Raw genomic sequence first — 20,711 nt, 5'->3', positions numbered from 1 at the left:
ATAATATTAATATAATAGGCTATCTATATAAAATATAACATTAGGATATATTAATGATATAACAGGATATAGTAATTATAATAATACAATAGGTTACCTATGTTAATTTTAATATAATAGGCTGAAATAATATTAATATAATTTGCTATAACGATAATAATAATAGTATTAATACCTAATAGTAATAATAATAAACTAACTACCAAAGAACTATGCACATACTACAGGTTTGACCAGTTTTCCATGAGACTGCTTTGTTATTGAAAATTGTGAGCTGTGTTTTTATTATTATTATTATTATTATTATTATTATTATTATTATTATTATTATTTACTGCCGACTACCAGCCCGCGGGCAATGGCGCTGCATCGCTTACCGGCCGCCTCCGGCAAAATTTCACGAACAAAAGTTTGTCCAGGGGCCTCCAGTCAGTCTGTTACGCCACTGGCCCCCATTACGACTATTTTCCAAGGCCACAGAAAAAAAATAACCAGCTTTTCCTGGGTAATGTTGCCGTTCAAGATGCGAAACTCGGGTAAAACCATCAATGGGATCACAAAACAGTCCTTGGAAATCCCAGTAACTACTACTTATGAGAAGCTTTTCAAACAGGGGAACCGAGGTGCCCATATGCTTAAAATTACGGGCATATGACGGGCATGGACCCAGCAAGGTGATGACCGCACGAGGCTTGCTGGCACCGCTTATCCACACACACGCACAGAACAGGTGTTCGCTCTAGTGTATAATATCTCTAATAATAAATAAGGTAAGTGCATACAAGTTTACTAAGCAACGGCACGCCTCTCAGAACTCTTATACTGCCTTTCATTTTTCATATCCATGTCTGCTCTTTGGGGGGACCTTGTTTGTGTCTGGATAGTTTTTTTTTCCGTTGTTGCCCTTCATGGACCTCTTGATAATAAAATAATGATGATGTGATGACATTTTTTTAACAGTAAAGGAAGCAGGGCAAGGGCAAAATAATAATAATAATAATAATAATAATAATAATAATAATAATAATAATAATAATAATAATAATAATGAGGATAAAAACGCCCGCAAAACACTGCCCCTATAAAAAGACTTCAGAAGAGTGGCCAAGAGAAAGGTCAGTTTCGGGAGGTGAGGTGTTTCGATACTTTCCTCTTGAAAGAGTTCAAGTCGTAGGCAGGAGGAAATACAGACGCAAGAAGATTGTTCCAGAGTTTACCAGCGCAAGAGATGAAAGAATGAAGATGCTGGTCAACTCTTGCATAGGGGATTTGGACAGTATAGGAATGAGCTAGAGTAGAAAGCAGTGCAAGGGACGAAAGAATGAAGATGCTGGTTAACTCTTGCATAGGGAATTTGGACAGTATTAGGATGAGATAGAGTAGAAAGCAGTGCAAGGGATGAAAGAGTGAAGATGTTGGTTAACTCTTGCATAGGGAATTTGGACAGTATAAGGATGAGATAGAGTAGAAAGCGGTACAAGGGATAAAATAATGAAGATGCTGGTTAAAACTCATACATAGGGGATTTGGACAGTATAGGGATAAGCTATGTAGAGTAGAAAGTCAAAAACATCAAATGGAACACCATGTCAAACCCAAAAGGACAGGGTTAGAGTTTAAAATTTAAGCGAGATATAATATAATTGGGAAAGAGTGTGGTAAGAGGGCAGATGATAAAGCTTTTTGGGACACTATACCAACATTACCAAAATTCTAGATTTTTTTTTTTTTTAATTGAAGAAAGAAGCTGAAGGTAAATTTGGGCGTGTCCTGCAAAAAGGTTCATTTTCGGGACCGCAAAATATAGTAATTCATTAATCCTATCTATCATGGCCTTGGAGGTGGACGAACTTTTACTTAGGATGATTTTGGGGGGGCAGAAGTAAACAACTCAAGGTCAATAAACAAAGAAAAAGAAAGAAAGAAAACCGCTAATCAGTACTCCCGCAAAAGTAGATGGGAGTGGCCGGATGAGAGGTCAGTTTTGCAAGGAGAGGAGGCGTGCCTTTAGTCTTAAACGTATCGGGCTCCCATTGCGACAATTTCCCAAGGCCACAGAGAAGATACATTACTTTCCTCTTACACGAGGCCATACGGTAAACAAATCTTCACTTTTGGGGAGACGTTGGCTGAGTGGTTAGCGTGCTGGTCCCGTGTTAGCCGCGTTTTGGACGATACGGGTTCGAATCCATCGCTACTACCTGGGATTTTTCAGTCACCGCCGAATGGCCTAAGAATACCCACATGCTGTCCTGAAGACTACTTATCAACCCGGACTTTAGAGGAACTGTCCAAGTGAATCAAGAATGAGTTCTGGGGGTAGCATGAGCCAAGAATAGATGACGCCACTATAAACTTCACCATTATCTTTCTTCTTACCTTGATTCGCAGGACTTGTGAGCTGTATTCCGTAACCTCCAGCCGCAGGGACTTCTTCATATTTGGAACTATTGAGGCGGATGTGTTCTTGAGTTCCAGGAAGGCAACAGTGGTGCCCGGAATGCTTGAGTTGTCAACGCTGGTCAAAGTGTAGCCGTGAACGGAGTTTGGTGGGAAGAAGCAGCTGGGCGCGTCGCAATCCCAGGGGTCCCATATACATCCCGCCTCCTTACACTCCTCCTCGGTTGCTCCTGTGGTGGGATAAGAGCAAACTTTTATGGTCAAAGATCCACAGCCCACATAAGCCTGAGTCACACTGACCCTACGACCTGATAATGACCACCAGCGACCCCAAAATGCAGCGATTCACACCCACTACTTCCCGACCACGTTAGTGACAGAGCAGTCGTGCTACCGAACGGCTACCGGCGGTCGTCTAGTGTAAGTCCAGTGGGTGGACGGACGGCGACCATGGTAAGATTCATTCATACTTTGACCTCACACTTGAAGTCACGTCAAGACGCCCACCAAGCACCGACCGATGACCGATAGGCAAAGACCGGCCGCCGATCATCGGCGACCGGTACGCGACCCGTCGCAATGAGGACGGCGATCTCCCGTAACAACCGGTCGTATAAGGTCGCTTGTCTGTTGCCGACGAGTAGACCACCGGTCGCACGATCGACGCCGTCCGGTCTGTATGCATCGGCAACAACAACACGGTGATGGTCTGCCACAAGACGCCTACCAGGCGCGGACAGATACCAGAGTGGTCGGCGCCCTGTATGTGTCGTATAAAAACCTGCACAGTCTGTGGCGGCTATCACACCTTTGCCTCTATCTTTCAGCATACACGCCGTAATTTTGTAACGGTCGCTCCACCCACAATGACGTGACCTCGTTTTAGTCTCCTCCAATCGTTGAGAGCGGCGGTGGTCCGCACTCATCCCAGACGCAGACAGCAGCCAATAGGATGGATAGCAGGCGCCAACTATGCGGCCATTAGACAGCCACTAGATGGCCACCGTGCGGCGATTGGACGGCGTCCATTTGTCGTCCAGCCTACCACCGGTCGCCGCACAACTCACCGTGTGGTGGGAGACCGGACGCCGACCACGGCCAATAACAAATGCAAAGTGGAGGCCTCAAAAACTCCATTTCTCCACCTATCAACTCGACACAATCTTCCAAACACCTATCCCCTATTCGTCGACAACACTAAATATCCTCGGTTTATCCTTAACTCAAAATCATAACTGGAAACTTCACATCTCCTTAGTCACTAAATCAGCTTCCTCGAGGTTGGGCGTTCTGTATCGTCTCCGCCAGTTCTTCTCACCCGCACAGTTGCTATCCATATACAGGGGCCTTGTCCGTCCTCGTATGGAGTATGCATCTCACGTGTGGGGGGCTCCACTCACACAGCTCTTCTGGACAGAGTGGAGTCTAAGGCTCTTCGTCTCATCAGCTCTCCTCCTCTTACTGATAGTCTTCTACCTCTTAAATTCCGTCGCGATGTTGCCTCTCTTTCTATCTTCTATCGATATTTTCACGCTGACTGCTCTTCTGAACTTGCTAACTGCATGCCTCCCCCCCTCCTACGGCCTCGCCTCACACGACTTTCTGATCAAGCTCATCCCTATACTGTCCAAACCCCTTATGCAAGAGTTAACCAGCATCTTCACTCTTTCATCCCTCACGCTGGTAAACTCTGGAACGATCTTCCCTCATCTGTATTTCCTCCTGCCTACGACTTGAACTCTTTCAAGAGGAGGGTATCAGGACACCTCTCCTCCCGAAATTGATTTCTCTTTTTGGCCACTCTATTCAGGAGCAGTAAGTAGCGGGCTTTTTTTTTCATAGATTTTTTTTTTACGCCTTTGCATTGTCTTCTCTGCTGTAAATAAAATAAAATCGGCGATCACCTACTACCTAACGGCAACCAGACGACGTCCGTTCGCCATCCGGTAGCCGTTCACCAGTTACCCGTCATATGTGGGCCACCGGTGGCAGTCCGCTTGCCTTCCACACGCAGTCCATTCGGCCATCGGACGGCAACCTTTTTACGACTGGCAAAGACATGAGAGGTCTGCTGTAAGTTTTGGTGCAGCACCAAGAGCCTCCAGCCGACCAGCCGACTCTCAGACGCTTTCGGCTCTCACATGTAATTCCAAAGGCCACAAAGAAGGATAATCGGGTTCTCACGAGTGGTATTTCACGTTCATGGTGAAGAAGCCTTGTCAAAATATCACTAGGATTATAAGACTACCCATGGAAATACCTGCAACCTCTACGAAAGCCTTACCAAATGTGGGTGTGTAAGCCTCTCTCTCTCTCTCTCTCTCTCTCTCTCTCTCTCTCTCTGAATGAAGTGAATATTTATTTTTTCGATAAAAAAACAGCATGTATAGTTATTATGGATGTACTCGATCATAGTCTAATAACAATAACAATATATATTAGCAACCTAAAAAAGAAAAAGAATCGGACGAAGAATTATCCAGTAACTCCAATAAATAGATCAAATAATAAAATAATGGAAACGGAAAGCAGGACAAAATGGTGGGAACTTGGGGGGACGGTCAGCGAGGCAGTGACTCAGCGTCTCCATACAGGGCCCATACCGCGTGATACCACATGGAGGCGGGCGGGCGAGCGTCACTAAGATCCAGACGGTACCGTTACTAGCGGCAATGCGCAGTGCCGAGTGATCATGACGCTTCCCGGCACCCAAGTGATCATGAGGCTTCGCGGTACCAGGTACCGGTACCGCGTACCGCGATGAATCGATTCCTTGCTGCCTCTGTGCCCTGCCCGCTTCTGAGTGCCTTGCCCGCTTTTGTGAGCCCTGTGCAGTGTCCGTGCCCCCCTCTGAGTACTGGGAGTTATTGTGCCTTGTAAACCAGTGCTTTGTACGTCTTTGAGCTGTTAACCCGGTAGCTGCGGTGATCATGTATCTTTAAGGCCCCTCTAAGCGAATTAATGAGAAAAAATCATTACTCACGCAAACCATTTCATAATACATAATACCAACGCATTTGTGATCAGTTTACTCTTCATCTATTTTGGGGGTTTATATCATGGTAAAAATTTGGCCCATAGCTGGTACACGGTAAAGCCACAAATTTGGCCCGTCTCTGCTACCGGGTTAAGTAAAGTGGAAAACCTGCACTGTGAGCCTCTTTGCCCTGCCTTATCCGCTCGTGGTGTGTTGGCGGCCCTGGGGAGTGTCGGCGTGGTGTGTCTTGCTGTTCTGGGTTGTTCACGGCCCGTTGTGTGGTGGCCTGGGGTTGAGGCACACCGGCTGCCCGTGCTTAGAGTCCGGTGTGCGGGCCGATGGTGTAACACTTGGTGTCAAAGGAGTGGGATAAGTGAACAGTGAACAGTGAGGCTTGCCGTGTCATCATGGCGTCTCAGGACTGTCGCCGTGAGGGTGAGGAGGAGACCAAGGCAGAAGCTGATGCGAGTGAGGTGAAGCCGAGCCAGTTGGACTTGCTCGCTGCCGCCGTGATGGCCGGTGTGAGGCAGGAAATGGCAGTGACTCGTGAGGCACAGGCTGAGCAGGCACGCGAGCAGGCTAAGCAGGCACGCGAGCAGGCGAGGAAGACCGACGAGCTGGCCAGGATGGCACGCGAGCAGGCTGAGCAGGCACGCGAGCAGGCTAAGTAGGCACGCGAGCAGGCGAGGAAGACCGACGAGCTGGCCAGGATGGCACGCGAGCAGGCACGCGAGCAGGCCCGCCATCTTGCCGAGGTCCTCCAGAACAGTCTCTCGTCTCTGAAAGTGGAAACGCAGCCGTACACGGACCGGGCCTGCGACAGCGTGAGGAGCGAACGGCTGGAGGAGGTGCAGCAGACCCCGGAAGGCGAGGCTCAAGGCCTGAGGGAGGAGGTGGAGGCGGAGAGGCAGCAGCGAGAGGTGGCAACGTCGGACGCGGAGGAACAAAAGGCGTCACGTGTGCTGGCGACGGGCGCAGGGGTGGCGGACTGGCGGGGCTCCGCGTGGGACCCCTGGCAAGGGCCCCTGAAGCCTGTTGACGTCGTGGCGGAGCCGGTGGAGGCTGCAGGAGGCTGGGGAGCCGTCGGAGCCGTTCCCTTGGGTCCAGCTGGTGCTGGAGTCGGACTCATTCACCCCGCCTGGTGGCCTCTCTCACCGCCTCCCTCTCCGCCATGTTGGCCGGCTTGCAGCCTACGTGGTCCGCCCTCTCCCCCCTGCGGCCCCTCAGCCTCCCGGCGCTCAGGGAGGCTTAAGCCAGAGGAGTATGACGGGAAGCTGGCATGGGAGGCCCAGTTCGAAATGCCAGCTGCTGAGAAGGCACTGCTGTTGGCAACCCCGCTGCGGGGCTCAGTGCACGAGCCAGGCTGCTTGGCGGTGGGGGCCGAGAGGACCTTGGGGCGGCCTGAAATGTTGGCCGCCACACGACTCCAGGACACGCCACAGAGGCTGTTTGGCGTCACGGGGCACTGCGTGCAGTCCAAGGGCCCAGTGGAGGTTCGTATCGGCGTGGGCAGCGCTGTGGAGCGCCGGCCGGTGGACGTCGCCGATCGAAACGAGCCGTGCCTGCTGGGCCTCGACTACCTGACGGAGGGCGAGGCCTGTGCCGACCGTGGACGGGAGCTGGAGAGGCTGATCGGACAGGCGCCTTTGCTCCAAGAGGTCGGCTGTGCAGAGGTAGTCGGGGGGGAGCGACTGCACCTTGCCCCGGGGACGGAGGACGGGGTCGTGTGTTGCCGGTCGGGCGCGATGCCAGCGGAAGGCACGGTGAAGTCCACTGAGGGCCTGCAGCTGGCTGATGGTGTGGCAGCCGGACAGAGTCTCGAAGGAGCGGGGGAGGAGTCAGTCACGGTGCTGGTGGCTAACTCCTCCGACGAGGCTCGGGAAGTACCCGCTGGTGCCAAGCTGGGCACCTGTGAGGAGGTGGAACGACAAGAGGAGGCGCCGGGGAGCGCGGAGTCGGCCGCTTTGAGGCCGCTGCCCGACTTCCTGGAGGCCTTGGCGGACCTGACGGAGGCGCAGACGGAGAAGGTGCGCCACACCATGGCTTGGTGCGCGGACGTGTTCAGCGGGGGTGGTTTGGACCTGGGCCGCACGGGGTTGGTGAAGCACAACATCAACACAAGAAATAGTGTGCCCATCAAGAGCCCGCCCCGACGAATCGCACCAGCCAGGCGGGAGGAACTGCAATGCACCGTCAACGAGCTGGTGGCGCAGGGAGTGATGGAGCGGTAAGACAGTCCGTGGCCCTCAGCGGTAGTCCTGGATAAGGAAAAGGACGGCACGCCGCGCTTCTGTGTGGATTGCCGGGCGCTGAGGGACGTGACTGTCGAAAACTCTTACCCCTTGCCGAGGACCGAGGGCACGCTCGACGCGCTGGCGAGGGCCTTAGAGTTCGGGGCCTTTTTGACGACGACCAGCGGCCTAGGGGCGGCCGACCCGCCCTGCCATGAACTCCGGGGCCGGATGGTGAAGGTGAAGATGAAGGCAGCGTCTAGGAAGGCAAGCCCGCAGGGTCTCCATGGCTCGAGCGGGGACTGTGGCGAGAAGGGGCATAGGCGCAGTCGGTGCCCAGGGGAGCGAAGGACGCGTTCCCTTGACCGGCTGACCCCCGACGCCCTCCAGCCGCGCTGCAAGGACTGTGGCCAGTCTGGCACCGCTCGAGCGGCTGGCCCAGGGACGCGGCGCGGGCGGGAAACGTGGACGGGCTGGAGAAGGGGGCCGACTTCCAGCCGTCTCCCGCCCCCGAGCCCCGCCTTGCGTAAGCTGCCACCGCCAGACCAGCGCGTTGCCAGTGGGAGGACTAGCGGCTGTCGCCACGTCGCGTGACAGTGGACACCTGGGCTGAGGAGTCCTCGGCGCTGCCTGACCCGGGGTAGTGTGTGCTGCTCGAGGGGCCAGTGGAGGCTTGTGCCGGCGTGGGCAGCGCAGTGGAGCGGCTGCCGGTGGACGTCGCCGGGCGGGAGCTGGAGAGTGACCGGAGAGGTGCCCTTTGCTTCCAGGAGGTTTTCGAGCTTGGCTGCGTGGGGAGGTAGTCACAGCCGGGCGAGGGCGAGGGCACCTTGCCCCGAGGGTGGAGGCCAGGAGCCGGTGTCGACTGTTCCGAGCGTTGCGTTGAGCGGATGGCGTGGAAGAGTCCACTGAGGACTGGCGGCTGGTCGACGGCGTGGCTGACAGGCGGAGCCCCTTGGGGGCGCGTGATGAGACTGGAGGACGTGGTGGAGGACTGATTTATTTGTATTCCATGTATTTTTGTGTGTTGCATGTTGGGGAAGTCGGGTCGACTGCTCTTTAAGGGGGGATAGTGTTACGCCAGGGGGCATATTTTTGGGGGTATCTGTGTTGTTTGTGTGGGGGGGTGGGTGCTAGTTTGGGGCGCGGAGGACTGGTGATGGCCGGCGGCGTGCGGTGCATCGCGGCGGCCGGGCCGGGAGCCGCCGGCCGCACCGCGGGGCAGTCAGGGAGAGGTCCGAGCTGTGAGAGACGAGGGACGTGCGCCGCTGCCCGTGTGCCCTGCCCGCTTCTGAGTGCCTTGCCCGCTTCTGAGTGCCTTGCCCGCTTTTGTGAGCCCTGTGCAGTGTCCGTGCCCCCCTCTGAGTACTGGGAGTTATTATGCCTTGTAAACCAGTGTTTTGTACGTGTTGGAGCTGTTAAGTAAAGTGGAAAACCTGCACTGTGAGCCTCTTTGCCCTGCCTTGTCCGCTCGTGGTGTGTTGGCGGCCCTGGGGAGTGTCGGCGAGGTGTGTCTTGCTGTTCTGGGTTGTTCAAGGCCCATGTGTGGTGGTCTGGGGTTGAGGTACACCGCCTGCCCGTGCTTGGAGTCCGGTGTGCGGGCCGGTGGTGTAACAGTACTGACTAACACACACACACACACACACACACACACACACGTTAATCTGGGACACTGAACCCACGCAGGACACCAACTACTGGGAGAAGGAACTGTCCGAAGGCACTGCATTGGGGTGGGCAACAAAAGTGGCATTTAACCTCAGCAGAACACTTAGGTTGGCATTGTTAGACGCTTCCGCCTTTCACATCAGTTATTTCCAGAAGCCAAAAAGGAGATCAGTCGTGTTATAATGTGTTTCTTTAAATTCATGGTACAGAAGAAGGGTCACACTACCAGAACGGTAGCAAAACAACGCCTGGAAAGGCCCACAACTCCTACGAAAGCCTTGTCAAACGTGTGTGCTTCAGCTACGAAATGTTAATGATACAGCCCTTAATATTTGAACAACGGGCTTGGCTCAGAGGCATTGCAGGGACACTGAACCTCCACAGAACACTTACTATTGGTGGGTACTCTGTCTGGAGGCACTGAAGGGGCAATAAACTTTTTCTCCTTTTTATAGCGCCGGTAGATTTTCTTTTAGGGGCCAGCTGGTTGTCGGCCCAAACCCTTCATGGCACAGGGAAGTGATTATAGTGGCACCATCTATTCTTAGCTCATGCTGGCCCCCGGATCTCATTCTTGATTCACATGGACAGTTCCTCTAGAGTCCGGGTTGATGGGTGGTCTTCAGCACATGTGGGTAGTCTGTGGCCACTCGGTGGTAACGGAAAAACTCAAGGTGGGTGCGGCGGATCGTCCAGAACGCGGCGAACGCGGAACCTGCACGCTAACCACTCAGCCACTGCCTCCCCATACACTTAACACCTACTGTTATAACAAAAGCCTGTCTGGGAGCAAGGAAGGGACATTAATGGTGCACCGAGCATACAGAGAACACTTACTATTGGCACAAGGAATTCTGTCTGGAGGCACCACGCAGGTTTTCGCCCCCGTCACCAGCACGATGGGCAGCACCACCGCCGTCACCACCACCGCCAGGATCACCAGCTGCACCGCCCATTTCTTGAGGAGGCGCAGGCATGGCGGGAGTGAAGACGTCATCATCATGTTACTGGTATCCGAGGTTCGACGCCCGGCGCCATCCTCCTCCACGCGCATCACTCTGCCGCCGTCCATCGCCCCGCCAGGCTGGGGAGGAAAAAATCACTCACTGAAGGACACACGACTTTCAACATTACAGTAATGCTTCGGTATTTATTTCCTACTAAAAAGGTCGGTTTGTCTGAACTTTACGGGAGTCAATTTTCCAGTAGTAAGATGAAACACGTGACTGAATCCAGTACTGGTCCTCATTCCCCGCAGGTATGGAGCGTAATATAACCAGAGGAAAAACACAAAGATGTTCAAGAGTTTCATAAGGCTATAGTGAGCGTTTGAATGTAAAACAGTTTTGATGAGGCACGCTGGTTGTCTGGCAACACCCGGCAATGTTTACATTTTAAGGTCGATTCGATGCCTCAGGGCTTATGCCTGCCCGGGACCAAATTTAGCTACTCGCGCCGAGTTTCATATTAACACCCAGGATATAGGATTCCACAGGGCCGGTTTGGGCTCTAAAGACGAGCCAGAGACGAGGTGTTAGCTTTATAAGTTTGCGCCCTGGGTAGCGTGCCGCATGCCTGTATAGCTGATCTGTATAGCTGAAGTTGCGGTTCACGAAATATAAAAAAAAAGGCTTCGAATCAGCCTCACGGAGTAATCGATGGTTTGACACAGTCATTCCAGTGATATCCCTTTATTCTGCGTAGGCACTTATTACCAAAGACATCAATCAGTCCCTTCACTATTGTGTCCATGTCTCTCTGCCATTAAGCAAGACAGGGACCACAAGCGATTAAAGATCGGGATCTTTGTCCTGCACAGGTATAGCCTTAGTTCTTTGAATGCAACGCTCACATATCCTATCCTTGGCCTGCCTCGCCCTTGTCTGACTTTTTTCTACCTCTGTACTCCCAGCCCCGCATTATTCTCCAGCTAAAGTATCAATTAAAAATGTCAGGAGTCGCTTTTCAAATAGAGAGAGAGAGAGAGAGAGAGAGAGAGAGAGAGAGAGAAAATAACTTTTTTATGTAAAAGAGCAGCAGAGCTTGACGAGTTTGCCAATATCATTTTGCAATATACAACAAAGAACTCCAATCCAAGACTACATTATAAAATACTTTACTTTTATATCTGCAGTAGTTTAAAGTCAGAGACGTGTCAACGCGATTGGTGAAGGGAAGCGCGCAAACGATCCTAAGGTCATTACCAATCGCGGTCGTGATATCGGGAAGCTGAAACGCCATCATTTTCTTTGTCACAGTATAGGAGGCAGCTCAAGGCAGCACAACAACAACAACAATAATAACGAGAAAAAAGCCCACTAAGCACTGCCCCCATGAAAAAAAAAAAAAAGAGTTCAGAAGAGTGGTCATAAGAGAGGTCAATTTCGGGAGGAGAGGTGTCTCGATACTCTCCTCTTGAAAGAGTTCAAGTCGTAGGCAGGAGAAAATACAGACTGATGAAGATTGTTCTAGATTTTTCCAGTGTAAAGGATGTAAAGCTAGAGTCACATTGACTTTACGACCTGCTAACGATCACCCGCGACCCCAAAATGCTGCGATTCACACCCACTGCTTCCCGATCACATAGGTGGCAGGGTAGTCGTGCGACCGAACGGCTACTGGCGGTCGTTGACGTTTAGTGTCCGTCTAGTGTCCGTCCAGTGGGTGGTAGGACGGCGACCATGGTAAGATTCACACCTTGACCTCACACCTGGAGTCAGGCCAAGAAACCCTTCATACACCGACCGGTGACCGACAGGTAAGGACAGGTACGCGTCATGTCGCAATGAGGACAGCGATCTCCCTTAACGACCTGCTGCTGACGTGCTCTGCACTGTCATACACTGGGAGAATTTTCCGTTCATACGTTATTGTCAGTTGTTACAGTAATATTATCATCCAGTTATATTACACACTTACAATTCTTATTTCTGTAAATTATTTGTGAAAAAATAATTACTTATAAAGGTAATTAAAGTATTCTGTGCTTCACTGAATCAAATGACGGATGTTGGTGACACCCCCCCATATGCCGCAAACATTAAAAAAATGCGCCAAGCAATCTTGGTTTAACCTGTATGTTAGTATGTATGTTACATTACATTCGTTCTAAAGCATTTCCATCACCCTGAGCTGAACAGAAGATAAAATTAACAATCCTTTTTGATATGGATAAAAGCCATTAGTTCCACAGACTCATTGTTTTTGCTGTGTGCATCATGTCCTACAGTACTTTACTTTCATTAGGAAGAGGTGATCCATACACATTTGGCAGTGTGCTTGACCTGTGGAGCAGGTTGAGTCGGGACGGAGCTTGGACGGGCTGAGGGGCGTGGGACGTCACTGCTCAGGGTGGTTTGCTCTACGTACCATCGGTCGCCGCACAACTCGCCGTGTGGTGGAAGGCCGGACGTCGACCACGGCCAATGACAGTTGCAAAGTGGACGGCGAACATCAGCGAACCCCTACTACCTGACGGCAACCAGACGGCGTCCTCTCGCCATCCGGTCGCAGTTCACCAGTTAACAGTCAACTGTCGGCCACCGGTGGCAGTCCGATTGCCGTCCAGACGCAGTCCATTCGGCCACCGGAGGGCAACCTTTTCACGACTGGCAGCGACCTGAGAGGTCGGCTGGAGGTTTTGGTGCAGCACCCAAAACCTTCAGCCGCTCTTCGATCGCACGGCAGACACATGACGATCGCACGCACGACCATGTGAGACCTCCTGCGTCGCGGGAGGTCGTCAATAGGTCGTAAAGTCAGTGTGACTGGGCCTTAAGAATGATGATGCTGGTTAACTCTTGCATAAGGGATTTGGACAGTTATCAAGAGGAGTTGCCCTTCGCAGAGGCACCTCATTCAGGACTGTTGACGATGGGTTACACAGCGGCAAACTGAAGGCACGCTGAAAACAAAGCCTCGCAGTGGAAGACCTCGAATTCTCAAGCCAAGAGTCCTGCAGTTAAAGATCTGAGTCTCTACAACTTCCCTGCAATCCGTGGACGACGAGACGCATTCATGATATGGACTGACACCGTTACAGCCCGGCCCAGAAAAGAAACACCGTCGAAAACCTTAAAGAGTGTAGACTGGGCATCGTCTAATTGGGTAATATTCTTAAACATTTCGCCATCCAAGTACACATATTTGACAAGACTTTCATAGGAACTTGGGCATTTCCAGAGATAGTTTTATGAACCTGGTGGTAGTTTGACACTCCCTTTGTACCATGAACCTAAAGAAACACTCATGCTAACCCAACTAATCTCCTTTTCAGACTTTGGAAATAGTTGATATGAGGAGTGGAAGCGTTTGACAATAGTATTTTGGAGAAAGAGATTGATTTTGGAACAGTCGTATTTACGGACCATGACGAACTGTGAAAGTGGCCCGTTGAACATCCGAAAGTGGAAGTCCCCGACTGGCCTTCAAAGAGTTGTGGTAAGAACCCAATCCAGACTTTATGGGTCATTATGTGCAGGGACTGGGACATAAGGGAAGAAAAAGTCTTCAGCCAAAAGAGATTGAGTTCATAAGGATTGGGAGTCTATAAACCGTCCACACAGCTGTCGTAATCTAGCGGCATCACACCCAAGGAAGATTGCGGCTGTTTTTGAAGCTCAAGGAGGCTGCATGGGCCTTCTATTGATGGGCTTGCAGTTCTTTGTATAGTTTCCCTTAACTGTGCTCACTAGCTTTGATACTGGCACATAATATATTGAGTACCGAATACGTAGATATTTTAAGCATCGAAGTAACTTGAAATTGGTCTTCTGAATGTCTGGTTCACCCTTATGTTTTGCCTGAGGAGATTAATGGTATCAGGGCTTATCATCGCCGTGGAATATTTCAATCTCTTTAAGCGATTCTGTCTTTCCTTATCGGCCTCCAAATCACCATCACTACCTGTAATCTATCTGGCATGAGTCATTTAAATGAAAAAAAAAATCCATGGCCTGGTTGAAAGAGGTACGTATCATCGTGGGTTAAGACACTTGGTCCCTCTGCAAAAACAGAGTATGCGACAAAGGGACAGTTTTACAATCCAATGCAGCAACTTTGTAAGCTTCCCAACCAAACACAAAATACTACGAAAAGGCCTTGTATAGTGTTTGGCGTTGATGGAGAATGAAGGAAACTCTAGAAAACCACACAGGAAATCTCTTTAGTGTTGGATATTAAGCAGAAATAACGGATCATTGTGGAGAATATAGTTTGGTTTGGGTGCTTATTACAATGACTCTGTCGAGGGCGGCGAGAGCCACCCAGGAAGACGAAAATTATTCCACTCCATAAGCGGTCGAGAGAGTATTCTGTCGGCGCGCTGTTCTGGAAGCAGGGATGTGAATATAATAAGTAACTGCCAGCAACTGTTGGACGCCTTGTTAGTCTGGTGTAAATCAATCGATAATGTAGAACAAACAACTCCACCGCCCTTCACCTCGCCGAGCACCACAATAACTCACCGAAGCTCAAGACAGGGAGGCTTGTTGAACGCTCTCAATTGATCTGTGAATTGGGGAGGCGGTGGCTGATTGGTTAGCGTGCGGGTTCGAGTCCGCTGTTACCATCTGGAATTTTTCAGTAGACCGCCGAGTGGCCATGGACATGCTGCCCTGAAGACCACCCATCAACCCGAAGTCTAGAGGAACTGTCCAAGTGAATCAAGAATGGGTTCAGGGGGGCAGCAACGTGCTCGAGAAATTTCCTGTTAGAGAGAGAGAGAGAGAGAGAGAGAGAGAGAGAGAGTTAATTATGGCTTGTTTCAAATGATTTAGAAAGACAAAAAAATAAAAATAATAAATAAAATAAAAATTGGTATATAAATAAATAAATAAATGAAAATGTTGAACGGCAGAGGGGAGAGTTTGACCAGACGCCGGATCCAAACCAACCAATCAATCAGTGGGTGTATACGACGGAGGGCGCGTCTCCTCGCCCACCCTACGACGCACTACGACGCCAAACCTGGGATACCTATATAGGCAAGGCATGCGCCCGGGCCGAGGTTCGAACCCCAGGCCCGCGGATTCGTAGTTGGTGAGTGTTAGATAAGGTGAAAATTCGCGGCTTCTAGACACTGATCTGGTGACTTTGCATCGGTAATAAAGTTTTGGCAGTCAGCTTACATGTTCAAGCAGTAGAACTTTTTTTTTTACAGCATGGGAAGCAGCTCAAGGGAAAAAAAAAGTAATAATGAGAGAAAGAAAAAGTCCGCTAAACAGTAACCCTATAGTGAGAGAGTTCAGAAGAGTGGCCGAAAGAGAGGTCAATTTCGGGAGAAGTGTTTCGATATTACAACCTACAGTTTTATGTCTTATCTAAACGATACGGGTTCGAATCCGCCGCTACCACCTGGGATTTTTCAGTCACCGCCGAGTACCCTAAGACTACCCACATGCTGTCCTGAAGACCGCCTATCGACCCGGACTCTAGAGGAACTGTCCAAGGGAAATCAAGAATGAGCTCCGGAGGACAGCATGAGCCAAGAATAGATGACGCCACTATAAACACTTCCCTGCACCACGAACGGATAGGGCCGACCACCTACCCTGCCCTCTCTATACAGCCTACTGGTGGCATAAAAGTCTTATCATGACCCACTTGTTCTTCAATGACATATATATATATATATATATATATATATATATATATATATATATATATATATATATATATATATATATATATATATATATATATATATATATATATATATATATATATATATATAGATATATATATATATATATATATATATATATATATATATATATATATATATATATATATATAAAATACGCGTGAAGCAGATTTAAGTTTCGTTTTTCACAATGGATGATAAACTGTAGCTACTTTTTCTTATTGTTGAGTGGCCACAAACTTAACCGAATAAACACAGAATATCACAACACACTCGATAAGGGGAAGTCCTCGGGTCAGGAACTTCCGGACGCTCTCCTGCTTGGGGTTTTCAGGCGTCGGGGTGATTCGAGGCGCGTCCACGGGAAGGCGCTTGGAGTGGTTAGTGTGTTTAGGCGAGGAAAAGATGACACATTGAATTAGTATCGGCTGCTGACGCTATGAAAGGTAGTGCGGATAGATAATTAAGTGTTGACCGCAGAGTTTTAGTAGATCGCGCGCCGGGTCGGTATGCTCAGACGCTTCCACCTTCCACATCAACTATTTCCAAAGGCCAAAATGGAGATTAATCGGGTTTTCATGAGTTTTTTTCACGTTCACAGTACAGAAGAAGGGTCAAACTACCACCAGGGCCATTAAACTACCCCTGGTAATGCCCAAACTCCTACAAAAAGCGTGTCAAACATGTGTGCTGGGGCGCCGACAGGTTTGAGAAGATGGCTCCTGTTGTTCATCCAAAACCGACGACTTCACACACCTCGCCCCGCCCAGCTTCCCGACGCCATCATTCATTATTAAGTAAAAACTGAAGCCACCATCGTACATCTTGCTGAGAAAATTCTGCATCAACCTATCTCCTACACTCAAAAGTCTATTCTGTTACACCTCCTACAGGGTTCAGTCACGTTTCCCGCACCAGTAAAGGTAGCGGGGCCACAGTCCTGCAGGATACCAGTCATACTCCCTGCGAGGTTGAGTCAAGTTGTGTTTGGCTCGATTTTTTGTCCGTGAGTGAAGTCTACATAGGGAGAAAAGACTGGTTCACGTTCAGCCACGAGTCGAGTCTAGTTTAGGCTCGACCCACCACCATTCTTCTCTCCATTCGTTCTTCTGCCCTGCCGACACGCTGCCTCTGATGCTGAATGCATGGCCACTCCTGTGGCAGCAGCACATTAATGCCCTGTAAAATGCAGAGGTGGGCAAGTGCGGTACTTAGTGCGGTAGTGCGGTAGTACCGCATCACAAAAAAAGTACCGCACTACCGCAAAATTTCTGAAAATACCGCACTACCGAGGACCGCACTAAAAATCCTGCGGTACTTTTTTGCGGTACTTTGAAAACTATCGAAGACGACATTTGCAGCGCGGCATGCTAACAGGCATGTTTTTTTTACAGTAAATCGGGCTCAATCAGTCAGTCGGTATCAGTCATCAGAATCAGTGATTCATTCATTCTGACTTTTCAGTTGTTGTTCAATATAAATACTAAACAGACAAACTGAACTACTACACTGCGAGTCTTCCTTAACCCGCGCGGTGCCGGCCATTTCAACCCCGGACCCGTCCGCGGTGCCGGCCGATTTTTCATTGTACTGTTTCAAGCATGTTTCCTTTGTTTGGATAGCCAGGATAGGCACTGAAGTATTTTTTTTTATTTTTTTTTTGACTACCGCTACCGCACAATCGCAACCGCACTACTGATTTTTCAGTACCGCGCCCACCTCTGGTAAAATGACCCACGAGTCGTATTATCATTCATGACAGGTTTGAGGTATTCATCTATAAAGTTCCTTTGAAAGAAATGTATTCACGAAATCCGATTTGGATTTTTTAAAGTTTCATTCCATATACGCAGGTTGATTGTTTGATTGATTGATTGATTGATTGGTGGCTTAAGCTGGCGTCACACTGGACCCAAATCTGGCGAGCACGAGCTCTTGCTGGCAGCTTTTGCTCGCGAGCAAGTCACTGTTGTCGTCACACTGACGAGGGGCGAGCGACGAGCAACATTGTAAACAAATCCTCAACCATGGTGCCTACTACACCTACGCTTCACATTACGGCTAAGTGTGCAGCTGTGACGGCATTACTTGCTGTTATTCAACGAGCTCAGAAGAAGAAAAGACGAGTCTGGGTTCGGTCATGGCTGAAGAGAAGGAAGGGAGACCCATGATGTGTACATCATAACATCATAACATCATAACTTTCTTCTGCGTAGACTTACAGAAATCTGGATGGCTGTGGTCCCATAACTCGGGATGGTCCCTGACTCTTGCTATCAAAGAGTGTACAACGAAGGAGGACAAGTGAACTTTTGAACGAGGAGAGGTGGCCATGGCGAGTGTTTATATCAGCTGGCCTGGGCGGTCTTGGTCTTGGTCTTGGAAATCAAAATAAAATCCAACACTACTTTTCTCAACATTATAAAATATTACAAACACCGTCAAACATAAAAGGAGTATGTGAATACGTTTTCTAATATCATGGGTATACGGATTCAATACGCTAGGTAATATATATTATTCACATATCGGTGCACCAAGGAGCTCATTTGACTGCCTGCTTGCGGCTCGCCGAGCTGCTCCCCGTCCAAGCGGCGAGCTAAACGCAGGAGCAAAAGCTCGGGAGCAAGCCATCCCTCCAGCAAAAGCTGCCAGCAAAAGCTCGTGCTCGCCAGATTTGGTCCAGTGTAACGACACCTTTATTGTTCCAAGAGTACACAGCAAAGGAGAAGGGAGGAACATGCCATCCCAGCCCCCAGGCAATACATAGTGTGGTTTGCAGTACCACAAGAAGCATGTGTACTAAAATATTCATATCACCATGCAGTGGAGGAAATTATGAGACCCGTAATATGATAATAGAGAACAGGAAAATAAAGGAAGAAAGTGCATGAAACCAATAAAGTTAATAATAAGTAACTATACGTATGTTATAAAAGAGAAAAAAAACTAATATTTTCCATCCCTTTGAGGCCTGCTCTTTCTCGCATAATGCAACTGTACCTATTTCTTCTGGTAAGCTTCGCCTTCGTTTGCACTTATCTTTTGTGCATTTCACGCGATCGCAAAATTGTAGGAGACAACTGTATGAGTTACGCCGGAGGCACTATTTAGTGAAGCAAATACGCTGGGTGCTCGGTTTTTGTGCAGGAAATGTGACTGACCACGTGCAGGAAATGTGGCGGTACTCCAACTTTTGAACTTTTGAAGGAGGAGCGGCCCACAAGTGGTGATTTTTAAAGGAAGGGAGATTCATATCGGTGTGTGAGAAATGTCTGTAGCTGGCACAGTACGTTTGTCCATTGCATTTTAAATCTTTTTCATGAATTTCTACATAAATCTTATGGGAAAAATGCAGCAGCCAATCACGAGCCACCCGCCCACACGGGGCTTACGGCCGTAGTATTAATCTTCCCCATTCCCTTTCCGTCCCCATCCCCATACGCGGGTCTGGGGTATGTGTAAACCGCCCCATCCCCTCCCCGTCCCCGACGGACCAGACAAGACCAACCCGCAGGTCATAATTATGTTGGCAGCACTCTCAAACCAATAATTACAGAAAACGAGATAAATAATGCATTTTTCACACACCATTTTATTCATATACATTATATATCATAAAACAAAACAATAGCGTTGTTGATCTACATGTAAATAACAGGTAACGCGGGTAAGTTAATTTATGAGACAGGTTGGTATCAATGACTGGTCACACACACCTGGCCACCCATGGGGCAGCCACATAGGGGTTGCCAGGTCGTGTCATTGGTGGCATTTTTGTCTTAAATCAAGGTGGTTACCAAGAAATGCCCTTTTTTATGGTATATGTTAAGTATTACTATAATAATGCCATATTTAGTCTTCAATCTGCCGTCTTTTGCCCTTTTTGGGGCAATTATCAAGAAATCTTCAGGAATAACTGTATGTTTACAATCAAATGGAAACACAAGAGTCTTTACAAACTAAAAGAATTATATTAACTTCAGCAAAGTTTGCGATACAATATCAGTCATAGAAATATTCTGATACTTTTCAATATATTTTCTTCTATAATAACAAATAGAACACTATTTATTCATGAAATATACGAAGGGGAACCTAAAGATGTCCTGCCTCGCACCCCGCGGAGTCAACACTTTTTCGATCCCATCTGCTCTCTCTCCAGGTAGTGTTAATCAACCCCGACCCCCTCGGGGACGCTTAAAACTGCGGGTCACAGCCAAGGAAAAGGGATGGGATGGGATGGGAACGGGAATGCCACCAATGACACGACCTGGTAACCCCTATGTGGCTGCCCCATGGGTGGCCAGGTGTGTGACCAGTCATTGATACCAACCTGTCTCATAAATTAACTTACCCGCGTTACCTGTTATTTACATGTAGATCAACAACGCTATTGTTTTGTTTTATGATATATAATGTATATGAATAAAATGGTGTGTGAAAAATGCATTATTTATCTCGTTTTCTGTAATTATTGGTTTGAAAGTGCTGCCAACATTATTATGACCTGCGGGTTGGCCTTGTCTGGCCCGTCGGGGACGGGGAGGGGATGGGGCGGTTTACACATACCCCAGACCCGCGTATGGGGATGGGGACGGAAAGGGAATGGGGAAGATTAATACTACGGCCGTAAGCCCCGTGTGGGCAGGTGGCTCGTGTTTGGCTGCTGCATTTTTCCCATAAGATTTATGTAGAAATTCATGAAAAAGATTTAAAATGCAATGGACAAACGTACTGTGCCAGCTACAGACATTTCTCACACACCGATATGAATCTCCCTTCTGATAACACT

At 49.0% G+C, this 20,711-nt stretch overlaps 1 protein-coding gene across 1 annotated transcript in view; it reads right to left on the bottom strand.

The window, feature by feature from the left end:
• LOC126992249 (maltase-glucoamylase-like) overlaps nt 1–20,711 on the bottom strand; it is a 123,641-nt gene that overhangs the window by 96,270 nt on the left and 6,660 nt on the right. The window contains exons 2-3 of the mRNA XM_050850918.1: nt 10,111–10,357; nt 2,380–2,630 (exon numbers count right to left, since the gene is read on the bottom strand). Of these exons, the coding sequence (XP_050706875.1) occupies nt 2,380–2,630; nt 10,111–10,345 (486 nt within the window). The 5' untranslated portion in view covers nt 10,346–10,357. The remainder of the gene's footprint in view (nt 1–2,379; nt 2,631–10,110; nt 10,358–20,711) is intronic.

Source organism: Eriocheir sinensis, chromosome 7 (genome assembly GCF_024679095.1).
Source record: "Eriocheir sinensis breed Jianghai 21 chromosome 7, ASM2467909v1, whole genome shotgun sequence".
In the NCBI taxonomy this organism is placed as follows: domain Eukaryota; kingdom Metazoa; phylum Arthropoda; class Malacostraca; order Decapoda; family Varunidae; genus Eriocheir; species Eriocheir sinensis.
Note: the sequence above shows the minus strand (reverse complement) of the source record. Positions and strands in the feature narration are given on the sequence as shown.